The sequence below is a fragment of the Aquarana catesbeiana genome, linkage group LG04 (genome assembly GCF_042186555.1).
Source record: "Aquarana catesbeiana isolate 2022-GZ linkage group LG04, ASM4218655v1, whole genome shotgun sequence".
NCBI classification, from domain to species: Eukaryota; Metazoa; Chordata; class Amphibia; order Anura; family Ranidae; genus Aquarana; species Aquarana catesbeiana.
In genome coordinates, this window is record NC_133327.1 from 458,307,627 (window position 1) to 458,321,292 (window position 13,666).

General features: G+C 39.1%; 1 protein-coding gene across 21 annotated transcripts in view; it reads left to right on the plus strand.

Moving 5' to 3' along the window:
* AFDN (afadin, adherens junction formation factor) overlaps positions 1-10,245 on the plus strand; it is a 386,193-nt gene extending 375,948 nt beyond the window's left edge. For 20 of the 21 annotated variants that reach the window (XM_073627519.1, XM_073627513.1, XM_073627512.1 and 17 more), the window contains 2 exons: positions 8,662-8,746; positions 8,830-10,245. In XM_073627519.1, the coding sequence (XP_073483620.1) occupies positions 8,662-8,746; positions 8,830-8,983 (239 nt within the window). In that variant the 3' untranslated portion in view covers positions 8,984-10,245. The remainder of the gene's footprint in view (positions 1-8,661; positions 8,747-8,829) is intronic. The other variant, XM_073627527.1, reaches the window with a different exon arrangement.
* Positions 10,246-13,666: the final 3,421 nt, after the last annotated feature.

The window sequence follows — 13,666 nt, forward strand, 5'->3', positions numbered from 1 at the left end:
AGTAACATTACAGACATGGTGAGCAGCAGGTAGTGGCAGCTAATAAAAACTACACATCAAGAATACCCAGAAGGGCCTACAAAACCCCCTTTATTTAATGCTCCAGAGTCCCTGGTAACTCAAAGTTATGTAGACCAAAAACAAAACATTTCAAACCACTACGTGGACCACCACAGAGAATCCAACATAAATTATTTGTATGAAAATATAGTTAACTCTCATCCATAAGGTCTAAAGCCAAAACATCTGTTTTGGGTAGGAAAAACTAGGGAGATACCACTGTCGGTTCACATTGGGGTGACTTGTCAGGCGACTTGGTTGCCTGACAAGTCACGCTCCATTTAGTGCAATGAGACCGTTCTAATCGGAGAGACTTAAGTCGCTCCGACTTAGAAAAAGGTTCCTGCACTACTTGGGGCGACTTCGGAGCGGCTTGCATTGACTTCTAATGAAGAAGTAGTTTGAAAGTCGCACTGTGCAGGGCGACTTTGAAGCCGACCCAGTGTGAACCGAGCCTTACAGTTTTCACATTGCTTTGTTTCTAATTATTCAGTTTGTAAAAGTAACATCTATGTTTTCATGGAGCACCATTCATATGTTATGGACAAGCACTTTTTTCCAGTGACATACTCCAGTAGCACATTATTTCATTTTGAGCTTAAAGTTTCACAGTCTTTTTGTACACAGTATATGTAATAGGGCAAGCACAGCAACTAATCTGTTGTAACAATATCCAAAAGATGCCCATGTGCAATTCAGTCATATTCTGTTTTAAAAAGATGAGTTTTTGTAGCGTATAGGTTTACTAAGGTATGTGAGGACGACCCAAAGCCCAAGCACTACAAGAACACACCATGTGATAATCCACACAATTTCTTGTAGATAAAAAGAATACTTTTTAGAAAATTCAAGGAACTGTCATGAGAAATCGACATGACTTTGCTATCATTCTAAAAAAAAAAAAAAAAAGTTAGCTGCTGAATGTCACCCTAATACATTGACATCAGCACTTTGATTTATTGATCAGAATAAGAATATGGCAAATAAAATCAGAACTGATCTCTGCGCTTGTTTTAGCTGGAGCATTCAATGTATTTAAAGATACCTTGTCTTGTGGGAATCATGAAGGTTGCCATCGCTAAACTCGAATGCTTATTTCCTGGCTGGCATGCTGAAGCTTTGGCTTCAAAGCTTTCTGATTTGCTTACCTGAAATAGGTATAGATCCTATAATAAGCATGCTTATTATAGGACTTGGACTCAAAATACTTAGAGGAACGTGCAGTAAAGTTCAAGCTCCTCTCAATTTGCCTGAACCTACCCCTTTACAAATCACTTTGTTAGTGGGTGTAGGATGTACCTGCATGAAAAGAAAAGTTCTATACATAGTGTACCCTTCTTCCCTGTCTTTCGAATGGTTAAGTGTGGATTCCTGGAAAATGCAGAGCAGATGAAATCTTGTGAGAACACACTCAAGTCTATTGCAGAAGCATCTACTTGTGAGTTCGGCACTGTATTTCCCAGAATCTAGTCTGAAGAAGTGTGGCGTCATCCTCACCAAGGTGTCAAGGGCAAAAGAGAGTGGGGGGGGGGAGGTGAGGTGGGTGTAACCCCCAACTTTTTTCTTCACAGGTACACTTTACATCCACTAATATATGATTAGTAAAGTGGAAGGAGGCATGGACAGTTTAAGTGAGCCCTAGGAGGCAAACAATGAAGATACTGATTTACATTAATCAACAATTGCTTGTTAAATATAAAATACAATTGCATAAAACATAATGATCTTCTCGACCCTATAAAAATTATATTATATACATTTAAATAGTTTTTTTCACATACTTTGAAAATAACCTTTAAATGCACAGTTGGCATCTGACTAAAAGTTGAATTACAACACTTGCTCACTCCTCGTTATACAGTTTATGAAAATGTCCACAAAACTCTTCTTGGCCATATCTTCTTTATGATCAGTCAGTATTCCAACAAGAAGTTCAGCCAAAAAGACTGTACTGTACATCACAAAAACCACACATAGCATAATTTAGAATTTTTAGGAAAATACAATTAAAGGGGGGGGGGGTCGGCGGTAAAGCGGCGCTAGATTTAGCGATGCTTTACCATAGTTTTTGCACCGCTTTTTGGCTGCTAGCGGGGTGCTTTTAACCCCCGCTAACGGCCGAACAAAGGATTAAAAGTGCCGCTGCTGAAGCACTTTGCAGGCTCTTCGGCAGCGCTGGCCATTGATTTCAATGGCAGGGGCGTTTTAGGAGCCGTGAATTCACCACTCCCTCAATGCCCCAAAGATGCTGCTCCTGCAAGTGCACCCGCCCCAGTGTGAAAGCACTCCAGCTTTCACACTACGGTTGCCTTGAGAGGCACTTTACAGGTGCTAATTTTAGCCCAAAAACGACTGAAAAGTGCCACAGTGTGAAAGTAGCCATACTCACAGGATGCTTTGCAAGTTAAAGTTCGGTACAGTGTCTAGATTGCACATACTTCAAGATTATCAGGGCGATCATGATGGCACTGAACATAAATATCTCCAAATATATAATTCATATTATAGATTTCTTATGATATTCATAGCACCAATCAGCATTCACAATATTTTTATATAAAGCAACCAAACCTATAATGTATGTAGTGTAACTTACCATGCAGTAACATGTAGTGGTAAAGTCTGGGTCTCCCTGTCAGTGGAGATTGTAGTCATGTAGCACTATATAAGGAATAGGGCTGGTAGAGAATATTTCTGACTGTATCAGGTAACTGGTAGGGCACTAGACCTCTACTGGATGGCAGGTAGAGCACAAAATTTTCAAGAGAGACATGCCATGCTGTACCTTACATTAAAGTAAAATTCCATGTTTCATTTGACTTGCAGTAGTTCACTATGCCAAGGTAGCCCAGACAAACTATTCCTATTTTATTACTATGCAGCCCCTGTATGCGCTGTATTATACTGCTGTAGCATTAGCTACATGAAATATGTGTTGCTATTTCCTACAGCAGTATGGGCAGCTTCCCATCTGCTGCCTGGATCAAAATGGTGTTGGCCATAATGCTTCTCTGCCAGTCAGGCATTGTCTATGAATGCAAGGCTTTCTTATTTGCCGAGTTTGAAATTGTGATGTCATCCGCCTGCCTCGCCACCTCGGAGATTCATTGATAACAACGCAAGGCTTCTGAACTATAGAGAAGCATTCAGGCTGACTCAATTTTGTTAAACAAAAAAAACAAAAAAAAATCTTTAAAATATGCAGTCCTAAGTCATAAGGGCACTTTGGGGGGGAAAAAAATAGACATCATTAGACTGCATCAGTATGCTTTAGAAAGCGGTTCCTTTTTGTGTGTGTTTATTGGTTATTTGGAAAGCAAATTACATGATTATACAGAGTGATAGGAATACAGTCATATACTATTCATAGGGAGCAGGGATTTGTCATCATATAGAGCTAGAACTTTGACAGCATAGTGCGTGTTTAGATTAACATGCCCAACAATCTTGTCATTTTGGTTATTATTACATACTATGTAACTATGTAACAGCAGTATTGTTCACATTTTTAAATGCAATACGATTTTTTAAAAAATATGGCTTCATGCAAGCTGATGTTCTGTGTTTTTTTAGCTTGGCATAATGGCTTGTGTATTCTGATGCACACTGAGAATTATTCAAACCCTGAACCAAGCACATCTGAACCTCAACACTTTAAAACACATAGATTTCCTGTAGAAGGTACCAATCTGTGTAATATTTTAAAGATTTCAGTGACACATTAGTTGGCCATGTATCATATTACGTTTTATTCACTATGTTGGTTACCCTTGTGTATGGCAGTTAATCAACCAAGAATAATAACTGTAGAGCTTATAGTGTATTATAATAACGTGATCCAAGGATATAATAATTAAAAGCGCTATTCACATTAAACACAATCACGTTTTACCAAACACATTCAACATTTTTTAAGTTAGATTGGTGTTGTAGCTGTTAATACTCACAATGTATACATTTTATACTCCAGATATATATACCAAATATGACAAAGGTAATTGATGAACCACACATAACTGCTTTCACCCTGCTCCTGCCAAAACCATTTGCTCAATATTTATGGCTAACTGCTAATTCATTTTTCTTTTCACTGGCTGAGGCGAAAAAGCGCTTTGGAATGCTTGCGTTTTCATTGTTCTCCTGTGAAGACTAAAAAGTAAAAGTTAGTTTTATTTGAAAGTTGTCCCTGAACTGATATTTGCACTTTGGGTGAATCCTGGTGGGCTGAATTGCTCACTTTTCACTCTACCCCAATACTCTCTCTTCTACCAGCGTTCACAGTGAGAGATTCAATCTTTCCCCATAATCGAAATAATCTAACCTCTAAGAATTTTGCACATGGGTGTTGTTTCCTCTCTCCTGTTTTTTGTTCATCTTAAATAGAAATGTCCTACTTTTTACGTATACCTAGTGTCTGGTCAGCTGCTATGGGAATATGGATTTTATCTTCTTTGGGGGAGACTTTGATCACTTTCTGTTACTGTGAAAGTGATGTTTGTCCCCAAAGCAAAGAATGAGGGGCCATCTCTCCAATGGGGACAAATGCAGAAAATATTATTCTTGGCTGAAGGTCTACTTTAAATTATATTATGACTTGTGTAGCTGTTAGCTGAATTGGGGTTTAACAAAACTAAACCTTTTTCTTAAAATATATGTAGATATTTCTTTAAGAGAATCTGTCACTTTACCTATTTAGAGTAAGGTGACTTGTTCCCTTGATAAGCCGGCCCCAACCACTGATATCGTTGCTATGCTTCACTCAGCTGTGAAAGCATTTGGGTGTGCTTGATACTTCTGGTTATAGGGAGCATTTGACACTCTCCCTTTACTCTCAGAATGCAAGGCTGAGCAGTCCAACTCCCCCTTCACTTTTTCCATTTGTTATGTTGTAGCCTGATACTACAGTTGTTTAAATAATTTGTCTCATTATTCATACACTCAGTGCACCATAGTGACAAACTGAAAAGAGAATTTTAGAAATACCTGAAAATGTATTAAAAAGAAAAACTGAAATATCACATGTACTTAAATATTCAGAACCCTTTACACTTTGTTGAAGCAGCTTTGGTATGACACGACAAGCTTTGCACACTTGGATTGGGGGATCTTCTGCCATTCTTGTTTGCAAATGCTCAGTCAGGTTGGATGGGGACCATTGATGGACAGTCATTTTCAGGTCTCTCCAGAGATGTTCAATAGAGGGTTCAAGTCAGGATTCTTGCTCCTCACAATTTGAGAGTCTGTGAGGTGCTTTTTGTTTTTTTTTGTTTTTTTGTTTTTTTTTTTGCAAACTCCAAGCGGGCTTTTTATGTGTTTGGCACTGAGAGTGCCACTCTGCCATAAAGCCCAGATCGGTGGAGGGCTGCAGTGACGGTTGTCCTTCTTGAACGTTGTCCCATCTCCACACAGGATTTTTGGAGCTCAGTCAGAGTGACAATTTTGGGTTTTTGGTCACCTCTCTTACCAAGGCCCTTCTGCCCCGATTGCTCAGTTTGGTCGGGGGGACCAGCTCTTGGAAAAGTCCTGGTTGTGGCAAACTAATTCCATTTGAGAATTATGGAGGCCACTGTGCTCTTAAGAACCTTCAGTGCAGCAATAATTTTTTTTAGCCTTCCCCAGATCTGTGCTTTGCAATAATCCTATGTCTGAGCTCTGCAAGCAGTTCCTTTTGACCTCATTGTTTTTGCTCAGATACAGCATGTATGGTCATCCATGAGGCCGTTTTTTTAGGGAGGTGTGTGCCTTTCCAAAACCTGTCCAATCAATTTAATTTACAAAGGGTGGACTCCAATCAAGGTGTAGAAACATCTCAGCAACGATCAAGAGAAATGGAAGGCAGCGAAGCTAAATTTCAAGCCTTGTTGAAAAGGGTCTGAATACTTATGCCAATGTGATATTTAAGTTTTTCCTTTTTAATAAATTTACGGACATTTCTAAAAAAAATTTATTATGGGGTACTAAATGTAGATTAATGAGATTTTTTTTTTTTTGATTTAAACAACTGTAGTATCAGACTGCATCATGACAAAATTGAAAAAAATGTGAAGGGGGTCTGAATACTTTATGAATATACTGTGTGTGTGTGTATACAGTATCTCACAAAAGTGAGTATACCCCTCACATTTTTGTAAATATTTTATTATATCTTTTCATGTGACAACACTGAAGAAATTACACTTTGCTACAATGTAAAGTAGTGAGTTACAGCTTGTATAACTGTGTAAATTTGCTGTCCCCTCAAAATAATTCAACACACAGCCATTAATGTCTAAACCGCTGGCAACAAAAGTGAGTACACCCCCAAGTGAAAATGTCCAAATTGGGCCCAAAGTGTCAATATTTGTGTGGCCACCATTATTTTCCAGCACTGCCTTATTCCTCTTGGGCATGGAGTTCACCAGAGCTTCACAGTTTGCCACTGGAGTCCTCTTCCACTCCTCCATGACGACATAACGGAGCAGGTAGATGTTAGAGATTTTGCACTCCTCCACCTTCCATTTGAGGATGCCCCACAGATGCTCAGTAGGGCTTAGGTCTGGAGACATGCTTGGCCAGTCCATCACCTTTCTCTCAGCTTCTTTAGCAAAGCATTGGTCATCTGGTGTGTTTGAGGTCGTTATCATGTTGTAACAATGCCATGCGGCCCAGTCTCTGAAGGGAAGGGGGATCATGCTCTGCTTCAGTATGTCACAGTACATGTTGGCATTCATGGTTCCCTTAATGAACTGTTGCTCCCCAGACCATGACACTTCCACCACCATGCTTGACTGTAGGCAAGACACACTGGTCTTTGTACTCCTCACCTGGTTGCCGCCACACACGCTTGACACCATCTGAACCACATAAGTTTATCTTGGTCTCATCAGACCACAGGACATGGTTTCAGTAATCCATGTCCTTAGTCTGCTTGTCTTCAGCAAACTGCAGGCTTTCTTGTGCATCATCTTTAGAAGAGTCTTCCTTCTGGGAACGACAGCCAGGCAGTCCATTTTGATGCAGCGTGCGTCGTATGGTCTGAGCACTGATAGGCTTACCCCCCACCACTTCAACCTTTGCAGCAGTGCTGGCAGCACTCGTACGTCTATTTCCCAAAGATTACCTCTGGATATGATGCTGAGCATGTGCACTAAACTTCTTTGTCCGACCATGGCGAGGCCTGTTCTGAGTGGAACCTGTCCTGTTAAACCGCTGTATGGTCTTGGCCACTGTGCTGCAGCTCAGTTTCAGGGTCTTGGGAATGTTCTTATAGCCTAGGCCATCTTTATGTAGAGCAACAATTCATTTTTTTTTCAGATAATCAGAGTTCTTTGCCATGAGGTGCCATGTTGAACTTTCAGTGAGAGCATTAACTCCAAATTTAACACACCTGCTCCCCATTTACACCTGAGACCTTGTAACACTAAGTCACGTGACACTGGGGAGGGAAAATGGCTAATTGGGCCCAATTTGGACATTTTCCCTTAGGGGTGTACTTACTTTTGTTGCCAGCGGTTTAGACATTAATGGCTGTGTGTTGAGATATTTTGAGGGAACAGCAAATTTACACTGTTATAAAAGCTACTCACTACCTTACATTGTAGCAAAGTGTCATTTCTTCAGTGTTGTCACATGAAAAGATATAACAAAATATTTACAAAAATGTGAGGGGTGTACTCACTTTTGTGAGATACTGTGTATATGTGTGTGTTATATATATATATATATATATATATATATATATATATATATATTTATTAAAAACACAGAAAGGTAACATTTAAATGTCATACACTTGCAGTGTTGATCTTTAAAATAAAATCAGATTGAAGCTAAGAACATTCTGCAGAAAATGTAGAACTAAGAGTTAAAGCAGAGTTCCAGGCTAAAATGCAACTAGGTCCTTTTTTCAATAGTTTTGTGCCTTTTCAGTTTTGTTTTTTTAAGCTGTCCTTCCATCCTACCTCGCCGCGGTGAGGTACGTCATTTCCACATTTGCATCAGCCCCTCCACCCCCAAACCCCCAAACCCTTGCTGCATTCTGGGCCGATGGACAAATCCGCTTGGGGTGCCGACATCGCAGGAACCCTAGACAGGCAAGTATCCTTATATTAAAGGTTAGCAGTTACAGTATTTGTAACTGCTGAGTTTTAATTTTTATTTTTTCACAGGCTGGAACTCCGCTTTCAATTCTCATTGCTAATAGATGCATTCATCATAAGATATGGCTCCTGCTCTGCTTGGTAACTTTTCTGTCCTCTTTTGGAACTAACTTTGCATGTTTTCCTGCTTTTCCAACAGAAGCACAGCTAAAATCATTTACAAATCTATTATTTCTTTATAGATATTCAACTTGAATTTCCAAAAGTAATATGTATTTTTCAATAAAGACACATTGGGGTTGATTTACTAAAACTGGAGAGTGCTAAATCTGATGCAGCTGTCCATGGTAGTCAATCAGCTTCTAACTTCAGCTTGTTCAGCTGAGCTTTGACAAAAAAAAAAGCTGGAAGCTGATTGGTTTTTATGCAGATCTGCACCAGATTTTGCACTCTTCGGTTTTAGTAAATCAGCCCCATTATTACAATGTAAACGCTACAAACAAATTATTTTTTTCCTTATTAGGATCAAATTCTTACACTGGATCATCAAGTACGATAGCTGGGAACAATGAAGTTCATAGGGATCCAAGAGATAAGAGACTAAAAAGGTAAAAAAAAAAAGCAGTGTAAAATTAGTGATATTACAGTATTTGAGGCAAGATTTGATTCATACTGTGCTTGTTTCATACAGCCAAGATGAAGATCCTTCTACAACTGGTGGAGCCCCAGAGAGCTTGACCTTTAAGGAGCGCCAGCGCCTCTTTTCTCATGGCCAGGATGTGTCCAACAAAGTTAAAGCTTCTCGCAAACTAATGGAACTGGAAAATGAGCTAAATACAAAATGATCCTTGTGTTTTACTATAAGGCACCTTATAGTTTAAACAATATATATATTCTAATCAAAGGACTAAAGTGGGTGGGATGACAAAAGTGTAAAAGGGAGGAATATAAATATATATATTTTTTCTGTAAAGAGTGATTTTATGAGTCATTTATTTTGAGACTGTTGATTTGAAACCTAGAGATACTGCAATAACAAGAATGATCTAGTTCCTTCCAAACTGATTTTAAGGTTTGCGAATCTCAAGTACTATTTATGTGATTTTTGTTGCTATTATCATATGGACACATTTGAAAAATTTTGGAATCCTGGCACAAGCTGATAGTGATTAAAAAAGAAAAAAAAAAGAGCCTGTGATGAACTGCTGAAGGCCTTCCACTGTAAATGTCAAAGTGAATATTACAGTACTGTGGAAGCCTGCACCAAATCTTGTAAATGTTTAATACTCTTTTGCACATTGGATTATTTTCCCTCCCTTTGTGTCATATCTGTCTAAATATTTTACTGACAGTTTTTTTCAGAGTACATTTTGGAGCAAGGAAAAAGTTTGGGGGAGGGATTAAAGGGGGAACTCCACTATACGGTTGCTTCCTTGTCGCCGGTGTAAAAATCTGCACATTGGATCTCCAAGGGATGCATTTAATAGACTGATCTTTGTAATAGAAAAGTTTTTTTTATAGTAAAAATGCATCTAATGTTAATATCTTTAATTGGTTAGGCTTTTGCTTACAGACACTGGACTACAATTGATATTTTTCAAGTTATTGTACATTTTACAGTTCTAGCAATTATCTTTCAGATACAGAATAAACAACCAGTTGAAAATTCTGAAATAATGAGTCAGTACATATTTTTATCACCGATCATTTTCCTTTTAAGGGGGTGTCATTCTTGGGCTGGCAATCACCACTGCTTTTAACAATTTTAAGTCCATGAGCACTTAAAAAGGCTAAGGCAATAGGGCTATAGTTAAATTTCACATTTTATTGAAAATATGGACTTTGTGAAAAGTCAATGTACTCTGCTACAATGGAGTTGTTTGTAAAAATATACAGTAAGAATGAATTGATATTGAAAATCTGTATTAAAACCTTTTGTTTTAATTTTGCAATTTAACTTTTTTTTTTTCTGTTGCAAATATATGTATAATTGGTCTGTGTTTTGGACATGAACACGTCTAAGTATTTTGATGAATAGACCTTCAGAAAAGTGTCGTCTTATTTTCATTTAAAAGATGCACCTAATTAAATTACGTTTAATTCTTAACTTCAAAGTAAAGTTTGTCATTTTTAATCTTCTAATCTCCTAAAGCTCTCTCTGCTTTTAGTTTTTAGTGATATCTGTCCAACTAAAGAGTGAAGGAAGTCCATTTCTTTTCTTTTTGTTTTTAAAGGGAACAAATGGGTTTTATTTATAAAACAATGAATGTGACATTCCAAAACATTCATTTTGGAATAATCCTCCCGGTGCATGTTTTAAACTGGTGATTAATTTACCCACAGTTAATGGGCAATGTCATATTCACTGCTTGATTAGTATGTCTCTAATCTTTCAATTCAATATACATGTAAAAGACTAGCTTGATGTAAAAATGTGTTTTAAACACCTTGTTTCAATGTTTAGTTTGTAAGTATATATAAATATGGGGCTGTCATATTTGACCAATACAATACTCTGCGTTTTGCTTCACATATTCAAAAAACCATAGGCTTTAACCCTTTCACTGCTGTGGATGCATCGGTTATGTAGGCACCAGCACGTAAACAAACTCCCAGCCACTATATCAGCCAGGCGTCTGTTTACATTGTTGCTGCTGGCTTTGTATTAGAGCTGATTTAGCCTCCAAAGCTGCCTGATCACTTCAACATTTAAATAAAAGTGCCCCCCCCCCCCCATGTGTCCTGAGCTTACTGTCTCTCCCCGGTGCTGATTTTCCTTGTGTAGTGTGAACCCAGAAGCACTTAGCTCTGAGCATTTATGGTTTCAGAGCTGTCAAGCAGTCTGTGCTCAGTCAGCTTCAAAAGAGTGCAGAGGTGACATTAGGGGACTAATAATCTTCTTAAGGTGACCTGGCTTGTTGGCAACCTTGTAATAGCAATAGAAAAAGTTAGAATAACTCCACTTTTGTTGAGAAAAAAAAAACATTCCCTTTGGGAGATCTATGTACATTACAAGGATTTTAACCAACTTTGTTGAAGATTCCTAGCTTTTGTTCTGAAGAAATCCCTGTGTGCTTGTTTATGTCCATGTGGGAAAGTGGATCTAATGAGAGTAATTTCATTATCAACCAGCTGCTGCACCTGCAGGGCTCTGAGGAAAATTGCAGGGTCTGCATTCCTTTAAATGTGGTTTCCTATTGGGAGTATCTCTCAAAAATTACTTTTGTTGCAAGGGATGCCTGAAATCTGACTTGTATCTTAGCGTAGACTTCTGGGGAAATGAGTGAGCTAATCACACAAGCAGGAAATTATATTCCTGGGGGGTGTTCTGTACACATTCCGTGTACAGAACATCTCCAGGTAGTAATATTGCATTTTACAGAAAATTCCAGAGCTGCAGGTTATGTACAGAAATGTAATTGTTAATAACATTCAATTACAATATGACTTGTGTCGCAATTGTATATGCTAGATTTTTTTTCTTTTATTTGCTATTTTTTTCTCCACGAAATCTGAGTTACCCTTTTAAGTAAAAAAAAAAAAAAAAAAGAAATTATTAAAATAAAATGATACATTAGTAAACCCCCCCCCCCCCCCCCCCCCAACATTTTTGTTTAATCCTCCCTGCCCCCATATTTTATTTATTTCAGGTACTTGTATAGCTCCGTCAGTTTATGCAGTGCTTTACATATATATTCACATCAGTCCCTGTCCTCAAGGAGCTTACAATCTAAGGTCCCAAACTCACATTCATACATACATACCTACCAGCATGTCTTTGGAGTGTGAAAGGAAACCGGAGTACCCGGAGGAAACCCACACAGGCACAGGGAGAACATACAAACTCCAGGCAGGTAGTGTCGTTGGGATTCGAACCAGCGACTTTTTTTTTGCTGCTAGGCAAACGTGCTAACCACTACACCACTGTGCTGCCCAATGCGTACACCTACAGACGCAAACCCCACATACCAGGTGTACATGAAAATTACAATTGCGCCACATATGTTAGGTGTCACCTTGATTGCCAAAGGCAACCCCTCCCTTTTTGGCTGCAACAGCCTACACCCTTTTGGAAAGGTTATCCATACAATTTTGGCGTGTCCAAAGAAATTTATGCCCCTTCAGCCAAAGTAAACATTTGTGAGATCAGGTCATAGTTGGCATTCCAGCTCACTCCAAAGACTTGAAATAGGCTTGAGGTCAGTTCACTATGCAGGACACTCTAGCTACTTCACATTAAACTGGACAAACCCATGCTAATATGGACCATGCTGCAACAGAATAGGGCCCTCCCTAACTGTTGCAATAAGGCTGGATGCACACAACTGTCTAAAATGTCTTTGCTGTAGTCTTTACTGGAATAACCTGAATTCAATAATTAGAAGTGGTATCTATGCTATACAGTGAGGACGGAAAGTATTCAGACCCCCTTACATTTTTCACTCTTTGTTATATTGCAGCCATTTGCTAAAATCATTTAAGTTCATTTTTTTCCTCATTAATGTACACACAGCACCCCATATTGACAGAAAAACACAGAATTGTTTACATTTTTGCAGATTTATTAAAAAAGAAACACTGAAATATCACATGGTCCTAAGTATTCAGACCCTTTGCTGTGACACTCATATATTTAACTCAGGTGCTGTCCATTTCTTCTGATCATCCTTGAGATGGTTCTACACCTTCATTTGAGTCCAGATGTGTTTGATTATACTGATTGGACTTGATTAGGAAAGCCACACACCTGTCTATATAAGACCTTACAGCTCACAGTGCATGTCAGAGCAAATAAGAATCATGAGGTCAAAGGAACTGCCTGAAGAGCTCAGAGACAGAATTGTGGCAAGGCACAGATCTGGCCAAGGTTACAAAAAACATTTCTGCTGCACTTAAGGTTCCTAAGAGCACAGTGGCCTTCATAATCCTTAAATGGAAGACGTTTGGGATGACCAGAACCCTTCCTAAAGCTGGCCATCCGGCCAAACTGAGCTATCGGGGGAGAAGAGCCTTGGTGAGAGAGGTAAAGAAGAACCCAAAGATCACTGTGGCTGAGCTCCAGAAATGCAGTCGGGAGATGGGAGAAAGTTGTAGAAAGTCACCCATCACTGCAGCCCTCCACCAGTCTGGGCTTTATGGCAGAGTGGCCTGACGGAAGCCTCTCCTCAGTGCAAGACACATGAAAGCCCGCATGGAGTTTGCTAAAAAAACACCTGAAGAACTCAAAGACGGTGAGAAATAAGATTCTCCGGTCTGATGAGACCAAGATAGAACTTTTTGGTCTTAATTCTAAGCAGTATGTGTGGAGAAAATCAGGCACTGCTCATCACCTGTCCAATACAGTCCCAACAGTGAAGCATGGTGGTGGCAGCATCATGCTGTGGGGGTGTTTTTCAGCTGCAGGGACAGGACGACTGGTTGCCATCGAGGGAAAGATGAATGCGGCCAAGTACAGGGATATCCTGGAGGAAAACCTTCTCCAGAGTGCTCAGGACCTCAGACTGGGCCAAAGGTTTAACTTCCAACAA